This window comes from Brassica oleracea, chromosome C8 (assembly GCF_000695525.1).
Source record: "Brassica oleracea var. oleracea cultivar TO1000 chromosome C8, BOL, whole genome shotgun sequence".
In the NCBI taxonomy this organism is placed as follows: domain Eukaryota; kingdom Viridiplantae; phylum Streptophyta; class Magnoliopsida; order Brassicales; family Brassicaceae; genus Brassica; species Brassica oleracea.
Genome location: NC_027755.1, coordinates 3,151,027 through 3,165,877, shown reverse-complemented (window position 1 = coordinate 3,165,877; position 14,851 = coordinate 3,151,027). Strand labels below are relative to the sequence as shown.

The 14,851-nt window shown below is 41.9% G+C and overlaps 1 protein-coding gene across 1 annotated transcript; it reads left to right on the top strand.

The window, feature by feature from the left end:
* Nucleotides 1-3,141: 3,141 nt before the first annotated feature.
* LOC106312528 lies at nucleotides 3,142-4,525 on the top strand. The gene is made up of 2 exons (XM_013750089.1): nucleotides 3,142-3,620; nucleotides 3,699-4,525. Exons 1-2 carry the CDS (start codon nucleotides 3,243-3,245, stop codon nucleotides 4,389-4,391), a joined length of 1,071 nt encoding a protein of 356 aa, XP_013605543.1. The 5' UTR covers nucleotides 3,142-3,242; the 3' UTR covers nucleotides 4,392-4,525.
* The last annotated feature ends 10,326 nt before the right edge of the window (nucleotides 4,526-14,851 follow it).

Here is a 14,851-nt window from a genome sequence, read left to right as displayed (position 1 = left end):
TACTAACCAAAACAAAGAAGGTTTAGTTGGTTTTGCTGATGCAGGTTATCTTTCGGATCCACATAATGCTCGATCACAGACAGGCTATGTTTTCACACATGGTGGAATGGCCATATCATGGCGTTCCATGAAGCAGACGACCGCGGCTACATCATCTAACCACTCAGAGATATTGGCAATACACGAGGCCAGCCGCGAGTGTGTGTGGTTACGGTCCATGACTAACCATATACGAGTTGATTGTGGAATGACCGATTGTAATGACGCACCAACCGTGATGTATGAAGACAATGCATCATGCATTGCTCAGCTCAAAGATGGTTACATCAAAGGAGACAGGACGAAGCACATATTGCCTAAGTTCTTCTTTACGCACGAGCTTCAGAAAGCCGGCGAGGTCCATGTCGTCCAGATACGGTCCAGCGACAATTCAGCTGACTTATTCACTAATTCACTCCCGACTTCTACATTCAGGAAGCTCACGCATCAGATTGGGATGCGTCGACTGAAGGACCTTCACTGAGGTTCACATCATCAGTGATGTTCAGAACATGTGGAGTAATACGTGTTGTACTCTTTTTCCTTCACCATGGTTTTGTCCCACTGGGTTTTCCTGGTAAGGTTTTAATGAGGCAATATCCAAAGCGTATTACAATCTCTGTTTTGTTATGACATCCAAAGGGGAGTGTTATAAATCATTTTGTGGATGTCCATAACCGGTCCGGTCCATAACCGGCCCATACTTAGAGAGAGAGAGTCGGCGGCCATGAGAGAGAGAGAGTTGGCGGCCATGAGAGAGAGAGAGAGAGAGAGAGAGCCGGCGGCTAGAGAAAGAGAGAAACCCTAGTTTTTTTTTCTTTGTTAGTTTATGATTTGTACTATTTACATATTCTAGTCTTTCCGTATTTGTGTTTTCTTTTATCTCTCTTTGTAATTTCTTATATATAAAGGGCACACTTTATGTTTATGAAATACAGAAAACTTATAGATTATATTTTCTAGTTTCACAACAAATTCAATCTGTAATTACGTTATTTTCATGACTTTATATTAGATTAATACAGTAGATATTTAATGATTTATTATACAGTAAATAAAACTTGATACGAATATGTTAAGTCATTATCTGTATTTAGTTTGATGACTCCATCCAATTACATATAGTTAGATATATCTGAAATATTAAACACGTAAGTTATAAATATCAAAAGAGTTACTTACGAAATTAGACACTTTTTTCTCTTTTTTTACTTCATTAGACACATCTCACTTGAGGGACACTTCTTCCTCTCCCTTCCTATGTGTTTTGACTCATATACTCTTTTGCTTTGGTTAGTGATGAGTTAGTTTTATTAATATAAAATTGCTTCCAGCTTTGTGGGGACCAAAAGAAGAGCAACGTGTGGACAGTGATGTTGTGGATGACACAGATCTGGGTTTTCTGTCACCAGATGCAGCAAAGTTTTCGTGGATGTGGACAAGAAGATATATATGGTTGTTGTGGATGTGGACAAGAAGATATATATGGTTGTTGTGGATGTGGACAAGAAGATATATATGGTTGCTGCTTTGTTTTATGTTAACTACATTATGGTGAGGGATGGTTGTTGCTGTATTTTATGGTGTTCACATTGGAGTTGTACTTAAGGAGACTAGTCCCGAAATGACATGAAATAAAAAGTAATAATAAAAGTGCAGTAGGGTAAATGATCGAAATCATAGTAATCTTAAACACAAAAGCATTAGGTGATAACATAGACGAAGAGTCTTGCAACAGAGTCGAATAGCTTTCCGAAGCAAGACTGTCGGATGGTTTGGAACTCCTTTGTGTCTCTGAGAACATGACGAAGGAATGGTAGGATCTCCGGGGAAGAATATATGTTAAGTTTGTTGATGGGGAACCTATCAGTCGCAAATAGCCTCAACAGGAGACGAGGATCCGGTTGCATGGTTCCTGAAAAGAGAGAGGAGAAACACATTAGTAGTTAGTGATGAGTAATCACCTTCGATTTCGTAGAGGCGAGCAAACCTCTGTAAAAAAGGGGAAGAAAATCGGAGGAAAAATAAAAAAAAAAACAAGAAAATTGTAACTTTGTTCAACAAAAACACCCAGAAATGTGAACCTGTAAACACCATAAGAAGAAGGTAACTGAAAATCTGTTGTAATTGAAGAGATGAACCGATAAACCGAAAATCCCCAAGAATGGTTTCACCAAACCCTAGAATTGAAATTGAAGAGATGAACGGGGCTACTCCTGAAATTATGAAAAAAGATTAAACCTTTACAAAAGAGGAAACAGAAGTGGGGGAATACTAACCGGAGGACGACGGCGGTGGGTCTGAGTCCTGAGAAGCGGTGTTCTTCTTCTTCTCCTTCGCCTGAGAAAATGAGGGGGGTTTTTCGCCATTAGACTTCGTCGACTCCGTGACATATCCGGTTGGCTTCCGGCGATGAATCTTCGTAATCAACTCGATTTCGAGAATGGTGGAGCTAAGGTGTTTTTGGAAGATTTGAATGGTGGAGCTAAGGGGTTTTCGAGAATGGTGGAGCTAAGTCTCTCTTGTTTCAAATCTGTCTTGATTTGTCTAACACAGAATCAGAAAAAAAAAAAAAATGTTGAACCATGGTTACTTTATCAGTGGTTAGGTAAGTGTGGTGAGGTCTAAAACGAGGGCAAGAGTGACTTTAGACAAAGGTAATGTGTGCCCCATGTGGGATGTGTCTAATGGAGTAATTCATAAGACATAATGTGTGTTAGAGTGTAAAAAAATCATATCAAAATAAACACAAACTGTATATGATTTATAAATCCAGATAATGATGACTTCACATATTCGTCGTATCAAGTTGCCCAAAATACAATAGTCACAATTCTATTATGACGTGGCAATGTTTAAATAAGAATCTCCACGTGGCAGTTGACATGTACTCTTGTCATGCTTCTGGTCCGTCGATTGCCACAAAAGTTTAAATCAACGGCTGATATTCATCAACTTGCGCGTGTCGGAAGCGCGGGAAAGTGTGGAACTCGTACGACAACAGGTGGGGAGCCTGAGTGCAACTCACGACACCTGCCAACCAATCAAAACACGCCGCGTTAGCTTCCACTGTTGTTTCTCTCTCGTAAAGAACCAGAAAATCTCAAACGAGAAGCAACAGCCTCAAGGACATCGTGATAACATAACACGATCGCTCAAGGCTCAAAGTCGACTTCATCGAAGCTTTCAGGCAGGAGAGAGAGATGGAAGCTTCCGGCGTCGTTCTCCGACAGATTCCGTGTGTTTCAGGCTCCGTCACCGACGGCCGTTACTCCGGTCTCCGATTTTCCGGCAACACGAGGACGACGGTCGGGTTTCGGACGAGGAGATTCAGAGGGATCATGTGTAATAACGAGTTTGCGGATAACGGGCACATGAGTTACTATTCTGGGACGACGAGATGTGGCGGTGAGGGGAAGGATAAGGTGAAGGTTATGGAGAAGGAGAAGAAGAAGGAGATGAAGAAGAAAGCTAAGGTTCTTAAAGCTCTTTCGAAGAACTTGAACATGTTCTCAAGCATAGGGTTTGGTCTTGATCCAGAGGCCGGTTTGGTCGCTGAGATTCAAAACAAGACAATCTCGGTAAGAAATATCAAATGATCTCTTTCAAGGTTTGATTATTTCTTGGTGGATTTTGATTGAATTATGAATATTATACAGGAAGCAACAGAGATTCTGGTTAAGCAGCTGGATCAGTTGAAAGCAGAAGAGAAGCTTTTGAAGAAACAGAGGAAAGAAGAGAAGGCAAAAGCTAAAGCTTTGAAGATGATGACTGAAATGGACTCTGAATCTTCTTCTTCGTCCGAATCAAGTGACAGTGATTGTGGCAAGGGGAAGGTTGTTGACATGAGCTCTTTGAGAAACAACGCTAAACCGGTTCTTGAGCCTTTACAACCAGAATCTAGCGTAGCAACCCTTCCTAGAAACCAACAAGATTCTTGCAAGAACACCACGGGTGAAGCATTGAAGCTCGCTCTGCTGGAATCAGCTGCTGCAACCACAGCCTTTCCCTCAGTTGTTAATCCTGGATTGCCATTGAAGACGGTGGGAGCAGTTCCGGTTGTTGGATTGCCGTTGAAGAGAGTAGAAGTCTGTATGGGAGGCAAATGCAAGAAATCAGGAGGAGCTGTGTTGTTGGATGAGTTTCAGAAGGCGATGACTGGTATTGAAGGATCCGCTGTGGGTTGCAAGTGCATGGGTAAGTGTAGAGATGGTCCGAACGTAAGAGTCGTTAACGAGACGGATGCTGTGATGACTGATTCAGTTAGAACGCCTTCCAAGACCGTTTGTGTAGGAGTTGGGTTGCAGGATGTGGAAACTATTGTCACAAGTTTTGTTGGTGAAGAATTTTAGTATTTCTCATATTGAAAGAGTTTAATAATGATCGAAGTTATATATGTAGTGTGGTGTTCTCTCATTGTACACATCTGTCTTCGTGTGCATTTCGGGTGGAACATATTCCATAATATAAACAGATCTTTTCTGTACTTTGGTCTTGACAATGAAAATATGTTTGCATAGATCAACTTAGGCAAAGCGCTTAGCCGTAACGATCTAATAAGATTAAAACTACTATAGATCATTTGTTTGCACTAAACTATATCATGTGTTTCTTCGAGCAACAAAAATATAGATGGGATCTTGCATGATTTTGGTTTCAGCGCTTCAAGAATGGGTCTAGAGTTTTGCTGCTTTGAGCAGCTGTTTCTTGGTTTTGTTGGACTCTCTATCAAAGCATTCTCTTGCCCGTCAATCATCTGGATTGCAGATTGTGAGATCTAATGATATCTTTACAGTTCCAATGCAAAACCTTCATGGCTCCGCTGGTGGTTTGAGGAGAACCACCAAACCTTGATCAACATCAACAGGTTCCACTAACTCAATCCGCTTTGGATCACAAGTAGAGTCTTATGTAGTATCGTCTGGCGTTTTATGTTTAGTACTTTGTTCTGTCTCATGTGAAGGTGATCCTAGTTCAATAAACTTGTCACTATTGTTCCTTCTGCTCTCTTCCCACTTACTTCAGCTTGCCAACCACTCTGAGATGTTGAATCAATCTGCATACCTTCAGAGCTTCAGTAGTTCCTGAGTTTTCACCTTGCTTCTTTATTATTTGGATTGCCGCATTCCTATCATGTGCAGAAGCATAAGGATTTGTTCATCTGTCCATCAGCTCAAACCTTTGTTGTGATAGTAAAGCTGAATCCTTACAGACTTCGAACTCATGTTGCAGACTGTTAGACATGAGAGTTTGAGACCACCTGTTTGAGTATACGAGGAGGAAGAAGGTGAGTCAGCAAAAAGAGAACGTTGAGGTTATGGATGACGCATGTGACGGGAAAGGGAGGTTGTTGGGAACACCTGAGCTCTAGGGACTAATAAGGAATAAAGGGAATCAGGGGTGATGCGCTGGCGTGTCGGTTAGCAAGAGCACATGGGATGTTGGATCGGGAGATTGCTTTATATATTTGCATAATGATTGCATTTGTCTTTTATCAAGAGATTTGATCAAGTTGTTAAACGGGGGAGGAGAGAGACTCCCAATATTAATTCTCTCAAACCTTGTAATCGACTTTATCATTTCTATATAATCATCTTTTCCTTACAACTCATAACAAACTTGGTATCAGAGCTGTTCTTTGCTGGGGACCATGGCGCCGGGAAAGTTAGCAGAGGTTGAGGCGACGGTGGAGAGTATGATGGAGGACGTGAGAAAGATCGGAGCACTTGAGCGATCTGTGGAAACCCTCAAGGAGAGCGTTACTGAGATCCACAGCCGCATGAGTGTTTTAGATCGACTGGAGAAACGAATGAACGAAGAGGAGGAGGAACGGAAGAGGGAGTTTGCGGCTTTGTTCCAAGCAAAGCAGCAAGCAAACGCTGTTGACGGGGGTTCGAGGACGATTCAACGGCCCGGTAAACAGATCTCGGGGGAAGAGGGGCAGAGCGGACTCTTCCGAGCTGATACGTCAGAGAGGAGGTTCGAGTCCGTGACAATAACCGGAGGAGGACGGCGAGAGGAGGAATACGGTGGCCCACAACACTCTGGCGACTCGCATAACAGAGTGTGGGTGGAGTACCGAGACAAGCATGACGAGAGAAAGCTGAAGATTCCTCTCGTCAGCGGCGAGAACGTGGAGAGTTGGGTCCTCCGCGTTGAGCAATACTTTGAGTTAGGGGAGTACTTGGAGGAGAAGAAGCTACAGCTGGTGCGGATGTGTTTCGATGACGATGCTCTATTGTGGTACCGTTGGGAGCGAGATCGAAATCCGTTCGAGAGCTGGGAGCAGCTGAAGTATCGAGCCCTGGAGCAGTTTTCTACTACGCATGAGATCACGGCCAGGGAACGTTTACTGACGTTGAAACAGACGGAAACGGGGAGGGAGTATTTTAGGGATTTTATCTCTTTGGCTACTAACGCGCCGGAGCTAACGAACGAGGTGCTCGAGACGGCTTTTATGATCGGCTAAAACCCCAGATTAAAGCAGGGGTGAAGATGCTCGAGCCTAGAAACCTTCGGAATATGATGAGCTTGGCCAAGCTGGTGGAGGAGTGGTCTGGATTCGCCGACCCGTCGTCGGAAGGCCTCCCGGCGAAAGGGTTTAAGGGAGGAGGGTCGTTTAGTGGGTCGACCAGGGTATCGGGCCGGACGGGTTTCAACAGTCATGCTGGAACCGGGCCCAATAACCAAAAGCCCAAACAGGCGACAACCCCAGATAAAACCCAAGGCCCAATAAGGAGACAGAATAACCAAGGCCCTAACAATCAGGGTAGAGGTAACGAGCGGCGACTCTTTCCGGCGGAATACGCGCGATACAAGGCGGAGGGGCTTTGCTATCAATGCGGAGGGAGGTTCCACGCTAGACATGTCTGTCAAAATAAGGAGCTTATGGTGTTGGTCATTCAGGATGAGGAGGATGAGGAAGTAGAGGAGGAAGAGGAGGCGCAGAATGAGGAGGAAGAAGCCCAAGATTTCGCGGAGTGTGCCGCGTTGTCAACCCGTTCCGCCATGGGCATCTCCACTCCTCGAACTATCAAAATGAGAGGGATGGTGAGAGGTGTCACGGCAACAGTCTTGATTGATAGCGGGGCGACCCATAATTTCATCGACATCAAGTTGATGGAGCAATTGGGATTGGAGGCGGATGATACTAGGAGTTTTTGAGTAATCACGGGGTCTGGAAAAGCAGTCAAGGGATTCGGAGTCTGTCGTGAGGTTACTTTGAAGTTGGGAGATTACGAGGTGACCTCTGAATTCCTACCACTGGAGCTTAACAATGTAGATGTTATTTTGGGAATCCAATGGTTGGAGACACTCGGGGAGATGAGAGTGAATTGGAAGCTACAGACTATGAAGGTACCTTACGAAGGGAGAGTCGTGACGTTGCAGGGGCAGCCAGAGCTGTGTAGCTCGGAAGTCTCTTGTAAGGCTATGAAAAGGCTACTGGAGAAGCAAGAAGTGGGGATGATAATCGAGTGTAGAGAGGTCTCGATCGAGAAAGTATGGACACAGGGAACGCCTAAGGAGATGACTTCTGTGCTTAAGGGATTCACTCAGGTCTTCGACGAACCTGATGGGCTGCCACCATCGCGTGGGAGGGAGCACGCCATTAATTTGATCCAATAAAGCGACCCAGTAAGCGTTAGGCCTTTCCGCTATCCTCAGGCGCAGAAAGCCGAGATAGAGAGGCAGGTGACGTTGATGCTCAAAGCGGGGATCATACAAGAAAGTGTCAGCCCCTTCTCGAGTCCTGTGCTGCTGGTTAAGAAAAAGGACGGAAGCTGGCGCTTTTGCGTTGACTATAGGGCGCTGAATAAAGCGACCATCATGGACAGCTACCCGATACCGATGATAGATTAGCTTCTGGATGAGTTGCATGGTGCGGAAGTGTTCTCCAAGCTGGATCTCAGGTCAGGGTATCATCAGATTCTCGTAAAGACGGAGTACGTTCCCAAGACAGCATTCAGGACGCACGATGGGCACTATGAGTTCCTGGTAATGCCGTTTGGGCTGTCGAATGCTCCGGCTACCTTTCAGTCGCTCATGAACGAGGTGTTTCGACCATACCTAAGGCAATCCGTCTTGGTATTTTTCAATGATATCTTAGTATATAGCAAGAACATGAAGGAGCACGTCACCCACGTGAGGAGGGTTTTGGAAAAACTAAAGCAACATCAGCTTTTCGCCAATAGGAAGAAATGCGAGTTTGGCTGCACCCGTATTGAGTATCCGGGTCATGTTATCACCGCAGAGGGAGTAGCAACAGATGATAACAAGCTTCGCGCGATGACAGAATGGCCCATACCGAGAAACATAAAAGAGTTAAGGGGGTTTCTCGGCCTAACAGGCTACTACAGGAAATTTGTTCAAAGCTATGGTATGATTGCCAGACCGCTTACAGAGTTGCTGAAGAAGGACAATTTCGTGTGGGGGGAGAAGCCTGCTGAAGCGTTTGATAAACTTAAGCGAGCTATGGTGTCAGTTCCTGTGTTGGCTCTTCCAGATTTCGATGAGCAGTTTGTAGTCGAGTCTGATGCGTCGGGAACAGGGTTGGGAGCGGTATTCATGCAGAAGCAGAGGCCGATAGCGTACTTCAGTCAAGCTTTATCAGACCGACAGAGACTCAAGTCAGTTTACGAAAGGGAGTTGATGGCGATCGTCTTCGCTATCCAGAAGTGGCGCCACTATCTATTAGGGAGGAAGTTTCTGGTACGCACTGACCTAAAGAGCCTCAAGTTTCTCTTAGAGCAGAGAGAGATCAACATGGAGTATCAAAGGTGGCTCTCAAATCTATTGGGATTTAAATTTGAAATCCAATACAAACCGGGGTTAGAAAACAAGGCTGCTGATGCTCTCTCGAGGCGTGGTGTTGCTGCGGAACTCATGGCTCTATCAGTTCCAACAGCAGTACAGTTTCATGATGTGGAGGATGCTGTGTCACGGGATCCCGAGTTACAGAAGATTCGTGACATGATCAAGGCGGACCCTTCTTCCCATCCGGAGTTCACATTGAATCAAGGGAAACTGCTACGCAAGGGAAAGCTGGTCTTACCAAGAGAATCACAGTTGGTGGGAGTGATTCTTAGAGAATTGCATGATGGGAAAGCGGGGGGTCATGGGGGAGTCTTACGCACTCAGAAGAAGTTCAGTGACTTGTTTTACTGGACTGGAATGCTGTCGGATATCCGCAAATATGTGGCGGCATGCTCAGTGTGTCAGTGCCACAAGTACTCAACGCTGGCGCCTAGCGGATTGCTTCAGCCACTAGCTATTCCAGGGGCAATATGGGAGGACGTTGCAATGGACTTTGTAGAAGGTTTGCCGCGATCTGAGAGGATCAACGCCATCTTGGTAGTGATTGATCGCTTGTCCAAGTATGCTCACTTCATTGGATTGAGCCATGCTTTCACCGCAGTAGATGTGGCAGTATTGTTTGTCCAAGAGGTGATCAAACTTCATGGTTTCCCAAAGACCATCGTGTCTGATCGAGACAAGGTATTCACAAGCCTGTTTTGGAAGGAATTGTTTAGGCTCGCAGGAACTAAGCTATGTATGAGCACGGCATATAATCCTCAATAAGACGGTCAGACGGAGGTAACAAATCGCGGGTTGGAAACGTACTTGAGGTGTTACTCCAGTGACAAGCCTAAGACATGGTTTAGGTATTTTCCTTGGGCGAAGCTGTGTTACAACACGTAGTTTCATTCGGCTATCAAGATGACACCGTTTAAAGCGGTATACGGAAGAGACCCTCCATCACTCCTCAAGTACGAGGAAGGGTCAACTACGAATGCAGACTTGGAGAGTAAGTTGATGGAGCGCGATGGTGAGCTTGCGCTGTTGAGGGAACATATCAGCATGGCCCAGCAGGTGATGAAAAGGCAAGTAGATGGCCATCACCGCGAGGTCCTATTTAACGTGGGAGATCGAGTTTACTTGAAAATTCGTCCTTACCGCCAAAGGACTTTGGCGAGGAAAATCAATGAGAAGCTGTCTGCTCGATATTACGGGCCTTTTGAAGTGTTGTCGCGTGTGGGAGAGGTGGCTTACCGCCTTAAACTACCAGCGGAAGCCAAGATCCACAACACTTTTCATGTGTCGCAGCTCAAGAAGGCAGTAGGAGACTCGGTACAGACGGTGGCCCTTCTGGTACAGCTAACGGCTGAAGGAGTGCTGGAAGCGCAACCAGAAACGGTGCTGGGGGTTCGCACTCATCCAGTTACGGGTCAGGAAGAGGTTCTGATACAGTGGAAGGGAATGCCTGCATATGAAAGTTCTTGGGAGTGGAAGAAAGTCATTCAGGGACAGTTCCCTGAGTTTGACCTTGAGGACAAGGTCAATTTAGCAGCGGGGAGTAATGTTAGACATGAGAGTTTGAGACCACCTATTCTGTTTGAGTATACGAGGAGGAAGAAGGTGAGTCAGCAAAATGAGAACGTTGAGGTTATGGATGACGCATGTGACGTGGAAAGGGAGGTTGTTGGAAACACCTGAGCTCTAGGGACTAATAAGGAATAAAGGGAATCAGGGGTGATGCGCTGGCGTGTCGGTTAGCAAGAGCACATGGGATGTTGGATCGGGAGACTGCTTTATATATTTGCATAATGATTGCATTTGTCTTTTATCAAGAGATTTGATCAAGTTGTTAAACGGGGGAGGAGAGAGACTCCCAATATTAATTCTCTCAAACCTTGTAATCGACTTTATCATTTCTATATAATCATCATTTCCTTACAACTCATAACACAGACTTTCACGGTTAATGCAGAATTTTTTCAATCTAGTGCACCTAAATCCTAACTCCTCTGACGGAACATTCTTGAGTATCTATGAAGCACGGGGACGTCAAAGTGATTGAGGTATCCGCACAGGAGACGTTTCCGGGACGGGAACACTGGGGGACGGCACGGGAAGAAAACATTTAACTATGGAATGTTTCTGAACGGTTGGTTTTAATATTTCCTTTCTTAAGCTTGAAGTCTAAACTAGATTTTGAATTTACAGCCTTTTTTCTAATGTTTTAGTTTATAAACTTTTCACTAGACAAGATTTACAATGATATTTTTATCGTAAAATTAATAAAACAAGAGAGAGAGAGCTTGATGTGAGTGACTTTCTTATCTCTTATATATTAAAAAAGAAGCATTGTAATAAATGCGTTCACACTAAAATGGACATGTGTCATATGTAGAGAGCTTCTCAGCCAAACTTATATAGATATGTTCACACTATGTATTTTACGTTTTTTAAATATAAAACTCACATGCATAGTTTTTTTTTACGTTTTTTTACTATTTACGAATAGACCTGGACAAATTATTCATAAATTTTGATTCGATTTGTTATTCGTTTTGATTCGAACCGAAAAAATCTGGATATTTGTTACTCTACGAAGCAAATCAAATACTAAAATGCAATATCCGTATAAAAAACAAATCACAAAATATCAATATTTATAGGGACGGATATCTAATTTGATCTGTTATATGCATATATATATACATATATTTAAAGAATTATATATAAGTTATATATTATAGTTTGTATAAATTTTACAATATTTTTGTTTTTAAATAATTTCATTTTAAGAATTTTATTTTTCATGTATTATTTTGAAAAAAATTGTCATTTAATATTAATTAACAGTATCTTTATGTATTTATCAACCATCTTTATATACTTTTACATACAGATACATGTGCACATTGACCTGAGCACCCTTTAACTAAGTATTTACCAAAACTGAAATATCTAATATTTTTGGAAGTTAAAATATATTTTTCACTAATGTTTCTTTTATTATCGACCAAATTGTAATAAAATGATTTGTCTTAATAATTTTTTTTCTTTTTCTAACTATTATCCGTTTAGAAACTATAATATGAAATCATTGGTTCGACATCACGACTATCTAAGATTCATAACATGAAAACAAACAAATAATAGTACTTTTTCATTATCACATGAAAAAAAAAACTAAAAACATCAATCATTTTAACCGAACAAACCAAATAAATATTGATTTAAAATTATAGTTATATTTTAGGGGTTTAAAAACAAAAAAACAACCTAAAACCGAACCTATATCCAGATTAAATAGATTAATATCTCCTTATTAATTTTTTTTTTTTAATGTTTCTTTCACTATCGACCTAATTGTAATAAAATGATTTGTCTTAATAATTTTTTTTCTTTTTCTAACTATTATCCGTTTAGAAACTATAATATGAAATCATTGGTTCGACATCACGACTATCTAAGATTCATAACATGAAAACAAACAAATAATAGTACTTTTTCATTATCACATGAAAAAAAAAACTAAAAACATCAATCATTTTAACCGAACAAACCAAATAAATATTGATTTAAAATTATAGTTATATTTTAGGGGTTTAAAAACAAAAAAACAACCTAAAACCGAACCTATATCCAGATTAAATAGATTAATATCTCCTTATTAAAAAATAACGAAACTAATAATCACATTCCGCGCAAGGTGTGGGTTATTACCTAGTTATTGTATTATTCTTTTGGTGTATATAGAAGAAACGTAAAAGGAAATATAAGCCTTGTATTTCTTACGTTTGTCTTACGTTTTCTGATCTTACAAAAGAGAGAAGGGAAGAGAGTATTTATAGTAAGAAATTTTGGGACACGTATCATGGAAGAGATGACAATGACATTCCATTGATGGGCAAGCGTATTCCACGTGTAAGAAGGTTGAATAATCATTATCTCTTAACACTCCCCCTTGATTATCCATCTTGTATTACGTAGTGCCTCGTTAAAAACCTAGTCATGGAAAAAACTCATTGGGACAAAAACCATGACAAGGGAAAAAGAATACATTGTCGTAATCTCCCTATTAAAGTAGTGGACCTAGCTTCGTCGTTACAGGTCACGCAAATGCCGCATTCCGATACCGTAGACATGTTTTCGGAATGTTGTAGTCGGAAGAGCTTTGGTGAACAAGCCAGCTGGATTGTTTCATGATCGTACATATTCAATGTCAACTTCTTTATTTTTCTCGAGCTCCCTTATGTACGAGAAAAATCTTGGAGGGATGTGCTTTGTTCTGTCGCTCTTGATATAGCCTTCTTTAAGTTGAGCAACACAAGCCGAATTGTCTTCAAATATTTTCGTCGGCTCTTTCTCATTGACTATTCCACTTGCCTCTTGTATGTGTTGACTCATTGATCGAAGCCATACACATTCTCGACATGCTTCGTGGCTCGCAATATTTTCTGCATGATTTGAAGATGTCGCAACCAGAGTTTGTTTCTGGGACCGCCAAGAGATTGCGGTTCCACCAATCGTAAAAATATAGCCGATTTGCGATCGAGCCTTATGAGGATCTTGGAGGTAACGAAATACATGCTTTATTCCGTTCCAGTGCCTGCGAGTATGAGCAGAACTATATCTTGCTAGTAGATTAGTAGCAAAGGCAATATCAGGCCTAGTACAGTTTGCAAGATACAAAAGCCCACCGATAGCACTCATATAAGGTACTTCAGGACCTAATATCTTCTCGCTATCTTCACAGGGCCTAAAAGGATCTCTCTCAACATCGAGAGTTCTGCCAACCATTGGAGTACTCAAAGGAGTCGCTTTATCCATATAAAAGCGTTTCAATAACCTTTTCGTATAATTTGATTGATGCACAAATATTCCTTCTCGGAGATGCTCTATCTGGAGCCCAAGACAAAACTTTGTCTTGCCGAGATCTTTCATTTCGAACTCCTCTTTCATATGAGTTCGAGCATCATCAACCTCCTTTTGAGTTCCAATTATGTTCAGGTCGTCTACATATACAGCAATGATCACAAAGCCAGATGACGATTTCTTTATAAAAACGCATGGACATATCGCATTATTCACATATCCTTTACTCAAAAGATATTCACTTAAGCGATTGTACCACATGCGTCCGGATTGCTTTAATCCGTAAAGTGAACGCTGTAACTTGACCGAACAAATCTCCCTGGATTTTTCTTTTAATGCCTCTGGCATTTTCAATCCCACAGGGAGTTTCATATATATATCGTTATCCAACGATCCATACAAATATGCAGTCAAAACGTCCATAAGATGCGTTTCAAGATTTTTAGATGCTGTTAGGCTCATCAAAAATCTAAACGTAATTGCATCCATTACCGGGGAATATGTTTCCTCAAAATCAATTCCCGGTCTCTGAGAAAAACCTTGGGCAACTAATCGGGCTTTATATCGTGTTACTTCATTTTTCTCATTTACTTTTCTCACGAATACCCACTTATACCCAACAGGATTTATATTCTCAAGCGTTATGACTATTGGTCCAAAGACATTTCTTTTATTCAGGGAGAGTAATTCAATTTGAATGGCCTTCTTCCACTCCTCCCAATCATGTCTTTTCTGACATTCCAAAATGGACCTTGGATCGGGATCATCATTTTCATGATCGCTTTCTTTGGACACAGAGGAGGAGAACATTCCATCAACATCTTTTATCTTATTTCTGATCCATAAATTTTCATCTCGGGCGTAGTTGATGGAAATCTCATACTTTTCTGTTCCCTTCTCGTCATCTGGATCATCTTTATCTATGCCTTCTTTCAGACATTTTTCAGTATCAGGTTCTTCTGGAACCTTACTTTGTTCATCCAATTTCTTTTTCTTTAGGGGATTTTTATCTTTAGAACCTCCCCTCTTTAACCAAACCCTAGGTTCATTCATTTTGTTTCCATCAGTTTGTTCTTTAGGAACATCAACTCTTGATGGAACATTTTCAGCGGGTATACATGACTTCGTCACCCTTCTCGTATCTGTG